At 39.3% G+C, this 15841-nt stretch overlaps 1 protein-coding gene across 3 annotated transcripts in view; it reads left to right on the forward strand.

The window, feature by feature from the left end:
- The window catches only part of NFIA (nuclear factor I A), a 367285-nt gene that overhangs the window by 260886 nt on the left and 90558 nt on the right, over nucleotides 1-15841 (forward strand). For all 3 annotated transcript variants that reach the window (XM_045199431.2, XM_024565329.3, XM_024565326.3), the window contains exons 5-6: nucleotides 1567-1684; nucleotides 7635-7762. In XM_045199431.2, coding sequence (XP_045055366.1) covers nucleotides 1567-1684; nucleotides 7635-7762 — 246 coding nt within the window. The remainder of the gene's footprint in view (nucleotides 1-1566; nucleotides 1685-7634; nucleotides 7763-15841) is intronic.

Raw genomic sequence — 15841 nt, forward strand, 5'->3', positions numbered from 1 at the left:
ATTTCTTAGCAGTGACTGTTTTTATATAATGACAGTCATTATTAAGATTTAGCCATTGCTATTAATCAAACAACTAAGTGTTTATTCTTAGGAATCGCTGTATCCCTTCCCAGCCTCCCTTGAGTCTATTGTTCTGTGATGGTGCTGCAATTTGTCCCCGGCGATAATCCTGGGAAACATCCCACACTCCCTTTTCCCATTATTACCAAACTTAAGAAGTCAACACATTTTCTTGATTCTGACTTCTAAATAACTTACTCCAAACTCCTCCTTTCCGTCCCTTGAATTTAGACCGCACTCCCATTTTATCTATTGAAGTGGCTCCACCGGCCTCTATGGTTCTACTGATTATATTCTTCAACTGCCATGCCACTCCCCACCATTCCTACCTCATGACAGGGTGATGTTTCTAGATTACAAATGCAAATTTGATGGGAAATTTTCACACTTTGTTGGCTCTCCTTTGACTAGGAATCAGTTGTGTTTGACCAGTGCTTCCTGACTGCCTCCTGGTGTCTGGGTTTATATTAGATGCTGACAATATAACCACAACAGTCCCAACTTATAGTAGAGAATGACAAGTGCATGTATTGTTTTTGCTTTTGCATAATCTTTCAAATGAAATTATTTATACTAATGTAGTTGCACTACTAATTTTGCAAAGAGTTATTTCATAAGACTGATAGATGCTATTTATTTCTTTAAAACATTTATTGTGCTACTACTGAAAACAAGGTATCTAGTTACTCTAGGACATAAAAAGTAAAAATTTTAGGGAATTGCATCTCGTACAACTCTCTGCTCTGAAATCACATACAGTCAAAATTATCCTTAGTAATTCCTTAAATCAGAGGTTGGCAAATTCTTCTACATAAATACGTTCTGCTTTGTGAAGCATATGATCCCTGTCAGAGCTGCTTGTCTCTGCACTCATAGAGTGGCAGCAGACATTGCCTACATGAACGGGAGTGGATGTTTTCCCATAAAACTTTCTCCACAGCTGTGCGTGGGGACCATAGTTTGAAGGCCCTGCATAGGTGGGACAGATGTTAAAGTACAGGTGTCTGTGGAGTGCTGAGGTGACTCAGAGTAAGGGGGAATCACACATATCTCATTACAAAAAAAATGGGACCAATGAATTTGCAGTTCATACCTGATTCCAAAATACAGGTGAGTGAAGGCTATCAGGTTCAGACAAAGTTAGAAAAGCCCGGGGAAAGTTCTGGCTGGTCACTGAAGAAAACTTGCAACCCAAAACGTGGAGGTATTTTTGTTAAAAGCATCCAGGGACATTGCAACCCTAGTGATGATTTGACATTAAAAAAAGAGAAAAGATGAAAGATACATTAGGAAAAAAAGTGTCTTTCTCGTAGAGACTATTTTTCTTGTCAACATTCTTTTGACGTCAGAGTTTATTCCTCATTATTTTGGATGTTTACCCTATAAATTCAAAAAATGAAATGTGTTAAATGCAACACTGAAATATACTCTCTTTGATCTTTTATTCACAGAACTTAACATTTTTTTTTCTTTCTTGTTTTTTTTTGTTTGTTTGTTTTATTCTAGCACCAATAGCTGCAGGAACTGGCCCGAATTTTTCTCTCTCAGATTTGGAAAGTTCTTCTTACTACAGCATGAGTCCAGGAGCCATGAGGAGGTCTTTACCCAGCACATCCTCTACCAGGTAAGGTGATTGATGGCTCTTAAGAAAGTCATACTTCATAGTTACACACCTTGATTTTAATTCTAGGCCTTCCAGACACTTAGCAATGTGCCAATAGCTGTAGAAGGTACTAGAAGGTGGGTTCAGCCCCAACAGACTTTCAGTCTAATTGGGGTGAGAAAGCTGATGCATATGCAGCAGAAATAGACAGACAGACAGACAGATAAATTACACACACACACACACACACACACACCAGACGGTAAATGAACAGCTAAATTATGGGACAAAGGATAAAAATAGATAAAGAAGGCTTTGTCCAAAAAGAGTGACTTGTGCTCAGTGATAAATGTCGCATAGGGTTGGTGAGATGGAAAGAAAAAGGAATGTTGTTCTGTATGGGGTGAAGACCTGAGCAAAGGCGTGGAGGGAGGATGAATGATGAGCGTAGCACATTCTCAGGAAATTAAGGACGAGGTTTGACTAGGGAAACGGATGTGCGTTTGGACTGTTTGGCACAAAGTTGACACTGGTGACACCACTCTCAGTCCCCATGCTCACAGCAGATATCACAGCTGAGTGCCAGCTTTTTTCCTGCTGAGCCAAAGGTCTCCAAATCCAGTTCGTTGGAGTTTCCCTAAGAGATAAACCTATTTGATAGCCTGGTGTGAAGTGGTCTCCTGGCTGTGCGGCTGGATCACAAACCTCAGAGCACCTGGAGACCTTAAAGAGGTAAAGTTGGGAGAGCAGAACCAGATAATGAGTGCAGGGCGCTTGATCCCTTTGAGGTCACAGAGCCAAAATCAGAACTAAGCGTTTTGCAAGATCCTGTTGTCTCTAGATAACCTGAAGCAAAGGGAAAGGGATTAGGCATTAAACCCACAGTATTCTTTTACAAATTGGCTCTAGCATTGGACTGTGACAACAAAGAAAAGAATGGTGCAGAACGGTCTTTAACGTTTGTGTGCTTTGCAGAAAAACACTGGACAAATGCATATTCCTCCGAAAGCAAGGGCCAGAGTTTTATGATTTGAAACAATGTCGAGAAATGTTAGAAAAATTATAGTAATTTTCTTTGATAGAGACTCACTCTTACCTTGACTTTAAAATTTTAACCATCATTACTTACCAAAAAAAAAAAAAATCAGCTTTGTCATTACTAATACCTTGAAAATGATTGAAATGGTTATTTTCTAAGTATAACCACCAAATCCTGCCATCATCTCTCATGTTGTTTAAATGTTCCCACAGTTCGTTGTGGTATCAGCTCTTCAGGGGGGAAAAGTCTCAAATCCAAAGTACATTTATAATAAAAGAATGAGATTATGAACACATTCAGGTGCTAATACATTTCAAGGGTTTTGAATGTTTGCTGATGGAAAAGACATTGTATAAAACTGCACTCAGTCAACATGAAAAAGCTTTGCAAACACTTGTGGGCAGCGATTAATTTAAAAGTGGATGGGCTGTTTGTTTTTCATATGTGCGCTGCGCATGTACCATGGATGTCCCCAACAGTGCTTCTCCTGCTGTTGTGTTGCCTTTTGTTGTGACTCTGAGGGGAAATCTGATTATTAATGTCATTTAAAAGGCTAGTGTCATTCTCATATTCCACAAATAACTCACCCTGATAAGGAGCTAATTATAAACAGCACCGGTAGTTAACAACTCAGTAATATGTTTGTTTTATTCTCATTAGACTCCCCTAGGATGATTATTTTTTAAAAATATTATTTAAACATATAGACTCAGCAGAATTATCTGTGTACAGGTTAGAAAATGTGCCCAGAGAATACCTGAGATCTACATATAGAAAAGTTCATCAATCAATCAACATTTGCTCATGCTGTTCAAATATTAATTGGTCACCTGGTCTGTGAGAGGCACTGTATTAGGTACTTTACATACTTGATATGATTTAATCTTCACAATGATTTTACAGTATAGACAGTCTGGCCATTTAACAATGGATCGACCCAAAGTTCAGGGAAGTTAAGTAACTTGCCCAAGGTTATAGACCTAGTAAATGACAGAGTCTGTGTTCAAAGTCAGGTCTGTTGAAACTTAAATAATATACTATTTTTACACTGAATACTCTTAGGAATAAGACTTACTCTCTCATAAGGAACAATAGGACATGAGCGCCACCCCCACGAAAAAGGGAATATATAGCATCTCTACTCTTCCTGGATACTTAGCATTTGCTATCTTGAATTATTATTGCCGTCTTTAAGATCTCTACAGGTTCTGCCTGCTCACCTGGACTGTGAGTGCCTTAGAGGAGAGTGACTTACTCTTCTTATTCAGCAACAGAATTATTAAACACCAAGGATACTGTCCTCAGCACTGTGGACATAAAGTCAAGTAATAGGAGCTTTACAATCTGGTGGTTAGAGACTGACAAGTAAATGGAAATTTTTAGTTTGGGGTACGATGAACATTCTGGAAAGAGGCATTTTGCAGTTTTATAGGTCTAAGGTAAGGCTTCTAGGCTTTATACATAATAGGGATTCGGCAAAGATTTGGAATGAAGGTAGCAGTCTTACCTTAATTTCTAGGTTGAATTGCTAAGAACACAAGAACAAATTTTACGCACAAGTAGAGATGGTGCGTCGTTCCTTAGAAGAGAAGAAGAGATCTCACTGCTACTTCCTATTTTCCTTGAATGTTTCCGGACAAATAGAATCAGTGTGTGAGAAAGTCAAGAACAAGAAACCAAAATTATTGACTAATTCATTTCTAAATTAGAAAAAAATAAAGGAGATCGATAGGCATTAATTGTAGTTTCTATAGTTTCTGTACCCCTTCGTAGTCAACATCTTCAAAATCATAGAAGAGGTAGTATAAAAATTGAGATAAAATATACTTTTTTATCCCCAAAAAACATTGTCAAGATAAACCAACCATCAAGTTTGTGAAGTTAATAAACTCTGGGAAGCCCTCCACCTGTCCACCCCAGCACGTGTAATGTTTTCAGTCCTGGATCTTTTTCTCCCCTTCATCCTATACCTTCATTGTCTGAACATCTCTCCTGTGTCAACCCTGAAAGTCCTTGACTTCAAACTAAGGTTTCAGCTGATATCTACAGACTCTTTCACATTTAGAATTTAGTACCTGCATGGTTTGTTTGCATTTTATTAATGGATACCAAAGAAGCCAAATCTTGATAAACTCAGAAAAATATTAATAATGGGGAAATGACGGGCAATAGAGTTGGTTTTGGGGTTGGATCTCACTGAATCACGATACTTGGGCAAATCCTTGTCATAAATACTCGTGGCTGTTTTTAAGTCGGTAGCCCAAATCAGCAGTTTTTTAATGTATACTATTAACCAGACACTGTGGTAGACACTAGACATTAAAAGATATATATTCTTATATGTATTTATACAAATATAGAGAGACAGACACACAGACAGAGACAGAGAGACACCCTTTCACCACAGACCTCACAGTCCCATCAGAACATACAGGTCTGGCGTTTATTTATTTGCCAGAGAACATAAAGGAAATATTTATTCCTTTGTAACTTGTTTTCTTCCAACTTCTAAAATGATTTCAAGTGGCTTTCAATTTTAAAACACAACAGGTCATTTTAAATATAGAAAGAGAGGCTAGAAACCATATGGAAGGATAGGAGAGGTTTTTATATTTAGAACCAGAATCAAGAGTTATTCCTTAAATTTGACCCTGAGCTTCCTGGTTACCAAGGCAAGAAGGGGAAGAAATAGGTTATATAATCTGTGTTTTCCAATAAAAGGGAACAATGGAAATTCAGTCAAAGAAATATTTTTTTCTGGCTTTATGTAATAGTAGGAATTTTTGTGTATATTCTTTTATAAAGTACTTCTACTAGATGCAGTTTTACATAAAATACAGAAAAGTTTTTCAAGTGACTATTTTTCATTGAATTTCAAGGAAAGCCAAGCAAAGAACATTAAATAAGCGAAAAAAGGTATGTCCTTTGGGTACTAAGCTAGCATGCAACATATATGTTGCTTTCCAGTGGTCTGGCTTTAATAAGAATGACTTAAAGGCTAAGAATACTGATATGCCAACTTTAGTAACTAGAATTTCTTGCCTTAAATTGGGTCGTCCACATTTTTTATTTGGATTGGTTCAATAGACTCTTAATTATCTCCCTGCCTCTCAGTTCCATCTCTCTTTTCCCTTTGCTTTTCTAAATTTTTCATCTGCACAACTACCAGAGTGACCTTTCTAAAATATGACTCTGATGTCACTCACCGTTGACTTTTTCAGGGAGTCTCCGCTGCTGGTGGGATAAAGTCCAGACCTACAACATCTTCTATAACCTCTCCTTCCCTCCTTTGCTGCACCATTCTTTGAACTTTCGCCATACCAAACACCTGGCAATTCTCTGCCCGTGTCACCCTTTACTCAGGATGTTGTTTCTGCCTGGGATTTACCTCCCTCCAGGAGTGATGTTCAAAATACCCAATAACTCAAGTGACACTAGCAAATCGATTAGGGCAGGTGGCACCCTGCCCCAGTGCTAGGGCTAAGTCCTGGAATGCCCCAGGTGTGCCAGACATGAACCCTTTAAGTTTTGGATCATGAGGTTGCCCTCGGGCAAAGATGGGCAGTGAGGTTGGGGGAAGCTTATGGGGCATTAGACAATGGCACTTTGCCAATTGGTAAAGAAGTATTTTAATATTTTAAAATCTAAAATGGCTGCCTGGGTGGTGCATCAGCTGAATAACAGCCCATCTCTGCCCTTTCCTTCTTTCTGCTCTGTCTCTTTGACACTTACACTCACAGGCAGCTCTGAAACCACCTGCTAGGGGGAGCCTTTTCCCATCTCCCAGGTGTACCACACTTCCTTCCTCCATCGAGGAACCCATTATATCCTATATGTGGTTCCATCACAGTTCCTGTGTTTCTGTTGCATAATTTTGTTTACCTGTGTCTTCATCCACTAGACAGTAAACCCCATGGAGACATGTCTGATTCATCTGTATCCCAGCATTTCACCCCACACCTGCTATGTAGGAGGTACCTGGCGAGTGTTTGATGAATGGAAGCATTAAGAATTCCATACCCTGACACCTGACAACAAGCACTCCCGCTAGGCCTGAAGCCTGCCCGTCTGTAGTATTTCACTGCCTGTTACATTCTCTTTCTGAAGCCTCAAACTGGGAGAAAAGAATTCAGTCCTTTAACTGGAAGAAACAGAAACATCTGGAAATGTATCAACCGTACCTCTCCAAAAATAAAAAAGTCCCTGCACTGATGGAATAGAACTTCATTTCGGTAATCTCTTTGTACAGGAAGACATAAAAGTCATCGGGCCACTCTTTTTCCATGTCCCTTATTGTCACATATGAGGAAGGAAATGTAATCCTTCCTCCCTTTTTTTTTTGGTCTCTTTAGTTCTGTTTTATCTCTAGTGTCTAGATCAGTACCTGAACTATTGTAACTCTGCAGAAAATATTTTTTGAATGAAAAGATCCAAGTGGAAGATCAGAAAAGATGGCAAGAAAAAAGAAAAACCCCAGCAATTCAAGCTTTTCTTGGAGGGTCATGCACCCTGATTTTTATCCTTTCTACGGGACCAGAAGGGATTGAATTGATGTCTAAAAAAATTGCTGATGGCTATGTCCCAGGCACAGCCTGGGAGTTATAAAATGTGGCCTTACTGCTGATACTTCCAGGTGGAGACGGGAGCGGGAGCCAGCCCCCAGTTCCTCAAAGGAAAAAGGAACAGGATGTGGCAGCAGCAGCAACTTGAGTGACAATAAAAATCAAGCCCAGACACTTGGAACAAGACAGACCCAAGACTCTGTTCCACATCCAGTGACTCACTAAATTGAACAAGAGCCTAAAAGAGTCCTAGAACTGTACTGAGTTGCCCAATTGCTTCCTCTCTTGGCTTTCTTTCAACCAGAGAGGCAATGTCCAATTGAAAGGTGGTTCGGATTGCCTGTAAACGTGTACCCATGTGTCATTTCAGCTCCACGAAGCGCCTCAAGTCTGTGGAGGATGAAATGGACAGTCCTGGTGAAGAGCCATTTTACACAGGCCAAGGACGCTCCCCGGGCAGTGGCAGCCAGTCGAGTGGATGGCATGAAGTGGAGCCAGGTAAGCAGGGTGGGCGAGGGGGCTTGTGGCTGGCACTGCAAAGTCTCCATGCCCACGGGGGCCCACACTGTGTAAAAGTGAAGACGGCAAGCTCAAAGCAGTTGACTTTTTGACTTTTTCACCACGAACACTTGCTTGTATCTGGCTGCTGCATTTATAAAAGTGTGGCAATGAAAAGCAGCCATTCAGCTGAAATGGAAGCCTGGTAAGAATGGTGTTATGATTTTCTACTCTGACATACTTTCACCTGTGCTATAATCCAACATTCCCTTTGCTTTTCCTATTGTTTTTATAGTAACTGCCTTTTGAGTTTGGTTTTTTGAATTATCTTTTAATAATCAAAATAAAAATCTATAGCTTTTTCAACTGGATGGATAACATGTTTATACAGTACTTAGATTTTTATAAAATGAGAATACTGCATAATATTTTTTTCGATTAGTGGGTGTCATCATGATTGGTTTTCTATTTAAGTGGAGTCATGGTCTTTATGTCCATCATCAGTAAACTAAGCAAACGATGACTTCCAGTCTCACCTCCCAGAGTGGTCTCAGCTTGATTCTGGAGTATTGAGAGTAATGTGAGTAGTTCTGATAGGAGAAGCTTTTTTGGAGTCTTTCTCCATATCTGATCTCTCCCTGGGCAAGGGGGAGTCTTCTCCACTGCCTTCCCCCCGATGCAAAGCCAAGCAGGTATAGAGGATAGAATGTGGGGTTTGGAATCAGGTCAGCAGAGTGTAATCCTGGTGCCAGCTCTTGCTGGCTGTGTGATTACTGGCAAATTACCTAACCTCTCTGAGCCTGTGTCTCCATTTTTATAGCCTGTCAGTAATAATAGCTGTTTCAATGCTCTTGAGAATTAAATGAGATAACATATATAAGACATCTTAGAATTACATTAAAATCTTTTCTGACCATTCTCCCTTACCCATGCCTCAGAGTAATTTCCTGCACGAACAAACAAGCACCAAGAAAATGTATGAACGAACCTTTTCATCTTCAAATCATACTCCTCTCTATCTTCCCTGATATATGAAGGGTCAGTTCTCAGAGGGCGTAACTATAAAGGAATAGCATGAGGGAGATCTGGGGGATGGTCAGACTGTTCTGGGTCCGGATTGTGGTGGTGGCTACAGGACTCCATACATGTGTTAACTAACATTCATAGAAAAGTATTCCATCCCCCAGCCCCCAGGCATTTTTACTGTATGATAGAAAATAAAACAAAACCTTAGGCCCCACTGGCTGAGTCTTTTGTCCTTCACCCTTTACTAAAATGCAAAATTTTCACTTTTCCTTGCTTCCACCTAATCTTTCTCAACTAATTCATTCATCCGTTTGCTCATTGCACAATCTTCATTTGGAGCTTTCCCTGGATGGAACGCTATGCCTTGTTCTGGGAACTCCAGGATGAATGGGAAGGCTGTGGCTCCTGCTTTCAAGGAATTCATAGTTGGGGGTGGGAAACAGACACATAAGCTCACCTATAAAGCAAGATGGGAAGTACAAGGACAGGGATATTAGCCCCAGTGCTGACTTCTTCAGTTTTTGGCAACACAGCACTCAAGGTGTGGCGGGGTGTCTACAAAGGCCACATCAGCATCACTCCACATTTACCTCAGACCAGTTTGTCTGAAGGGGCTAAGAAATACACCTGGGCCTGGATGAAAAGGAAAACGCTGACTCCTCCCTGCCACTAACTGCATCATCTGCAAGGCCTCACTGTAGTGCCAATGAAAAGTTTATGATGGCCTATTAAAAAATTAAAGGATGTGAAGCTTTTTTGAACCCTTCATAAAAGGCTAATTAGAGTCCTAGTCAGTTTACCTGCTTCAGTGAAAATCAGAATCGATATATACAGGTTTGGTGCATGTGAGCTTGAGTGTGGTACTGACGCAGTTTTAGACATCTCAGAACTGCTTTCACTGGGCTGACATCTGAGGACCTCCTCCACCACAAGGGACAGCCCTTTGGGTCCTTAAGTAGGTTGCTTTGGGGCATATTTGGGAGCATTGGTGTTGGGGGAATATAGAGTGCTTTGATCTGGTAACTTTTTTATTCAGAGGAATTCTTTCTCTGTACGTTATAGATCAAATGATCATGAATTTTAACGTCTGAATACCTATATTATTTTTAGTCATTAAATAGCTGAAGTTTAATGGCTGACTTCTTTTGGGAGGATAGATGCATAGACAGAGCGATAATACCATATACATAGTATAATTGCATAATCATGGGGGATTTCCCATGATTGTATAATTATGGGGGATTATACAAAAATAATATATAATAAATAAATGTAAATATATATAATTTTAGAGAAATTCCCCACAATTATATGCCTAGACCGATTCTCCCTTCTCTACTCCTAAGTTATTACAGAAAAATGCAGTTTCTTGGTATATGTATCTGGGGAGGACAGTGGATAAATTTATATTTGGCCACATTCAGCATAGAAACTCATAATTGAAACAGGGCCTGAGGGGACATTAAAACTCAACTGAAGGATGTTGTACATGTTCGTGGTGACTTTGGTGTCATTAACTCACACCAGCCATTTTAAATGGATAATTTATGCTGCCAGATGGCCCTTTTTGGGGATTTTCCATCCAGCCCAATCCCCTTTTTGGCACAGAGAACACCCTTATGTTGTTCCCACACTGATCTGGGCTTGCACGGCTTTTCCCCAGGGGTGCAGTTCATTGAGTAGGAGGCTTTTTAGTGATTCACTCATGTAAATTACCTTCAGAGCATGTTGGGAGTTCTGTATGTCTGAATGCACCAGCAGCCTCTTGGTTTGCCTGCATTTGGGATAATTCTCTCAAACAAGTACTAAAGGGTACTTTGTTTATGCCTCAGATGTGACACAGAGAACAAGGCCTATGCTTACTCCTCACTCAGAGAGCTTTGCATCTGTTTACCTGCCCTCAGATGCTTTCTCGGGGCTCCCCGTCTAAAGGAGGGCCGAAGGTTGCCAGAAGAGACGCATTTCCTTGAGCAACAGGAAGGCTTTGGAAAGTAAAACAAACCAGACATGCAGTAAATTACATAGGCTCTTTCAAATGTCTTTTGTAGTATCCTGTTCCCCATTAGTTTATCTCAGCACTTTTAGTGCACAGCTCTTATTATCTGGGAAGAAGGGCATAGGAGATTAAAGATGATGTTAGTTTAAAAACATCAGACAACCTCAAGCTGACTTTTGCTTCTCTTACAATGCTTCATTTGTTCCTTCCCCTTAGTTTCGTCTCCCAGTTATCTCGAAACTGGGTTAGATTCGAAGCTTTGAAGCTAATCACACACTGATGAAATGAGTTCTATGAAATTCTATCAAGCAAAAATGCACATACCATCAACTCTTGTTTATCTGTACTAATGAAAAATTGCTGAGAAAACTGATAATGCAAATAAGTAGGAAGGAAACCAACATACAGGCACCTACATTGGGTCAGACACGGTGCATGATGCTTTCATATATGTGGTAAGAATTATAGCTACAACTGTTGTTTTAAGAAAAATTACCCTTCTGTAAAACATGCAAGATAGAATGATGCTGCCTTATGAGAGAGGAAAACTGAGAATTATAATACAGAATCCAGACTTCAACTAAATCTGATTTCAAAGTATAAGTTTTATCTTCAGTAACCTTTTTTACCATAAACATTTATGCCTTTACTTTAAAATCTTATGCCCTGGGATTATATTGAAATTAAAAACATAATAATAAAAAACAAAAAATAACAAATCAGAAGAACCTGGAAAATCACCTACTTTCCTTCCCCCAAATTCATGTTGTACAACCAAGTCCTGGAGAGGAATGTGGGTTATTAAATACACATGGGATGCAGTATATAAACAAATAGTATCAATGTTAACAAAGTGAAATACCTATCATATTTTGCCCATGAAATCAAATAATCCTCAACATGCATATGTGGGTTCAAATAATAGCTCTTCAAAGAGGCTCAGCGATCTAAAGTAGCTGCCGACTCTCTCCCATCATCCTGTGATTCATAACCCTGCTTTCCGCTCTTCAGCCCATCGTCTACTGTTGTCTCTTTTCTCTGTCTAGAATATACATTTCATGAGCAGTGGGATTCAGTCCGTCTTTTCTACTGCTGTATACCCAACACCCATAAGAGTGCTTGGCACAAAACAGGCACCGAGTCAGTATTGATTGATTGACTGGTGGATGGATTGAAGCCTATAAAGCTGAGAGATGTGGCCACTTTCAATAAATCTGAAAGCAGAATTTGCCACCAATAATTTTCTCAGAATTGATGTTTATGATAACTTCAATCAATCTATAGGCTGTTATTCAAAATGATTGGTAAGGCTCAGCCAAGGTTCCCATTGACGAATAGTGTATGAGACTTAATCAAGCTTCACAGGTTACTGAGTTGCATAACTCCCTGCACCTGAGACCACACCTGCAGGGAGCACATACATATCAGTCAGTTCCAGCAGAGGTACAGATAATTATTTACTGTGAAAAAAACCATGAAATTATAGGACTTCGTGGTGAAATTTACCATTCTGTTTGAAAAGAGAATTTAAGCAGCTGCTTAAATTTTCTCCTATAAAACATACTCAGAGTTCTACCATGCATTTAATTATACCATGAACGTAAAACCTTATTAACAGACACAATTACATTTAGCCAAGGTACTGGAAGTTCTAAACATTTCAGGGAAAACTTTTTAAGTCAACTTTGAGAGATTAACTTCTTTCAGAGATGGACTTCTTCCCAAGGATGTAGTAGTCCTCATTTTTTGAAGGTCAAAATCAAGAACTGTAATGGCATGCTGTCCACTCTTACCACAATTATTAAGTAAAGAAATACGTTTCTCTTAAAGGCATTTCTAGAAGAATATTTCAGCAAGCGTCTGGCCAACCAGCAGCCTGGGATGTGTAGAATCCGAGTTCAGTGTCATAAATACTGGGAGCACAGTTTGGGTTTTTGCAGACTTATGTTAATTCATTGTCATTTTAAGTACCCCGTATCAGATCCACTTGGATCCCCGACTCTGCTGGTTCTAATTTGACTGCTAACAGTCATTCATCTATTGAAGGAGTAGGGGAAGTTTACCAACTTAAACTTGTGGCTGAGACATATACGAGGAGGCCCATTACCAATGCCAATAAAAAGGCAGCAGACTGGTAACAATAGTGCATTGATCATGGACACTACGCTGCACTGCATATATTAGGGAAAATTATTAAATCTCCCACAGTCTCCTGCCATAATAGGAACAGTCACTGTTACAGAACACTGCCATAGGATCAATGTCTTGGCTTTTCTTCTGCGTTTCTGGAGCAGCGGGAGAGCGTCATTATGTGACAGCATTGTCTTCCATTATCGCTTCAGTATTGACACCTACTCATTAGAGGCTGGTGGGCCAGGGAGCACCAGTACAGGAGGGAGGGCCTACTCTTTAGTGATGCTCCTTTACCAGAGAAATTTCATCTGAATAAGGGGTTGTGACAGGAAAGGTATGTTACAACAGGAGTATTCTAACCACCCCTTGGAAATGGCTATTTTTTAATGCCAAAAAAAGGGGTCTAAAACAACCAATTGTAATTGGAATCTAATAGATTACCTTATATTTTTTATTTTTTGAATAGTTTATTTTTTATTATATTTTTCCCATTATCATTTATACCCCTTATACCCTGTTCCACCTCCTCCCTCCCCTCTCTCCCCACAATCACCACAAAGGTTACCTTTTAGAAGAAAAGAAATAATCTCACACACATGCACATACATTCTCTGTGTGGTTGTGTGTTTGTCATATACATATATATGATAAAGCGTGGTCAAAAAAAATTACTGTTGTATCCCTGAAGCCTGTTATAGTACCTGGCACATGGCATTCAATCAATATTTGTTGAATAAATAAATAGCTAATAAGATGGAGACCACACATGTCTTCTCTGGTCCTCTGAGCAGGCTGAAATGCTCGGGGAGCAGAGTGCTGCGTGCGCTTGTTGTGTGAATGAACATAGCTCCACGTGCATCAGGGGGCCCAGATGCACGAGTTTGTGACTGCAGATGCTCCCAGGAAAACAGATGCTGCATTTCAGCTGCTCTGGTCTGAATAAATAAATTACCCAAATCTCCAAATTTTTAATTTGACATTGAAAATGAAGCTGTGTAAATATTCTAGAAGGAAAGAAAAAAAACATAGCTTACACCTTCGGTTTATCTGTGAACTCTTCCTTCCTAACCTGTTCCTGTCACCATCTTCAACACAGCCCCAGTGGCTTCTGCAGCAAAGGCTGACTCACCGTGTGGCCTTGCTGAGCACGTTCTAAGGAGGGATTTAAAGCATATTTGGCTCCATCCACAACAATCTTCATGGCTTGCTGCGGAGGGAGAAAATAAAAAAGAAATCGAGTATGTTATAAAGAGGAAAAAGTACAAATTAAGAATCAAAACTTTATAGTTGTTGTCCTCTGCTGTGAACAAGCTTGGGATTTCTAGGAAGCTACTTCCCTGAATTTTCATTTCCTCATATGTAAACACTGGGGACAAGGTGGCCTCACCTTCCTAACGCACCACTCTCAAACAATCAGATGAGATGATAAAAACAGGAGCTACCATTTATTAGGCACCAGCTGTGTGCAAGGTTCTGTGCATTGCACTGGACATGGAGTATTTTTATACATGCAAAGTACATATACTTAATAAACCATAAAGCTTTATACAAATATTGTACATCTTGCTTTTGGTAGACTTTGAAAACTCTGAAATGCTGTGTGAGTTTAAGATACTAGGAAGATCAATTGAAAACATACTGTACATATCTGCATCTACTGTATGCACAGCACTGTGCAAGATGATAGAAAACTAAATGAATAAACCAAGGCAGACCTTGTCCTCAAAGGGCTTCCAGCCCAGGGAGGGGAAGAAGGGTAACTGGTTAAACACGTACCCAGGGGTTCGTAATATTAATACAAGGTATAGAATACACTAAGAATCTTGTTGGCTAAGAGTTTGTTTGTGGACTTAGACCACAGTCCTCCACTGTAGCTGTTTTTAAAAAAGCTGGTGCAACAGCTATTCCATTATTAAAGGAGCATCAGTGAGCGCTGGTCCCTGTTTCCTCCCCTCCATCCTATCAGAGTCCTACCTTTCTCCTTCTCTAAGAAGTGTGTAGAAAGCTGGAATGCTAGGAAACTCCAAGCGACTGCACAAGCATCCCACTCCAGCCAAAGATGTATCTCTCTGCGCCCTCGGATGCAAATCTCCTCAGTGTTCTGATGGGTGGGTAAGGGAGTTGGGCAGAATCTGAGCAAATATTTACTTAGAGGAAATAACATTATTCTGAATTGAGATTAAATCACCAGAAAATATAGTTGGAAGAGGAGAAACAAAAGTTTAGGTAGATGGATAGATGATAGATCAGATTTACCTAAGAGTTTGCTGTGTTGATTTTCCTGTATCTAATATATTTTATTTATCTAATAAATATCATTAAATATTTGTAGAATTCAGAAGGTAGTTTTAACCTCTGATATAAAGAGAAAAAAATACTTCTTTAGTATTCTTATGTCCTCTGTTCTAGTCTATGAACACAATTTAAATATTGATTAACAATAAAAAATAAATTTACACGTATTTTGTCATTGGAATGCTGCTGGAATTTTAAATATGTATTTTATAAGTAATAGCTAATATTTTTGAGTACTTACTGTGTTTATACATTGTTCTAGGCTTTATATATGTATGCATATACAACTACATATTATGTATGCATCTATATATAGCTTTTAAATATTTTTATATTTCTATGTACATATACATAGAAATGTGTGGGGATATGTGTGTATACACATATATATTCATTAAATTTTTAAAAATGCTGTAGACCACTGGTAATATTATTTGCAGGCTTATTTTCCTCTCTCATGTTTTTATATTTTTCCTACATACTGATGACTTTATTTAAATACTAAATAATCAAGTATAATGCTATTGCTTTATCTGGGAGTAAAGTTCTGTCTTTTTTTTGGCCATCAGTGTTTTTAATAAAATAGTTTTCTAGTGCTTGAGAGTAAAGGGCTTTGCGTGGGCCATGGG

Source organism: Desmodus rotundus, chromosome 3, assembly GCF_022682495.2.
Source record: "Desmodus rotundus isolate HL8 chromosome 3, HLdesRot8A.1, whole genome shotgun sequence".
Taxonomy (NCBI): domain Eukaryota; kingdom Metazoa; phylum Chordata; class Mammalia; order Chiroptera; family Phyllostomidae; genus Desmodus; species Desmodus rotundus.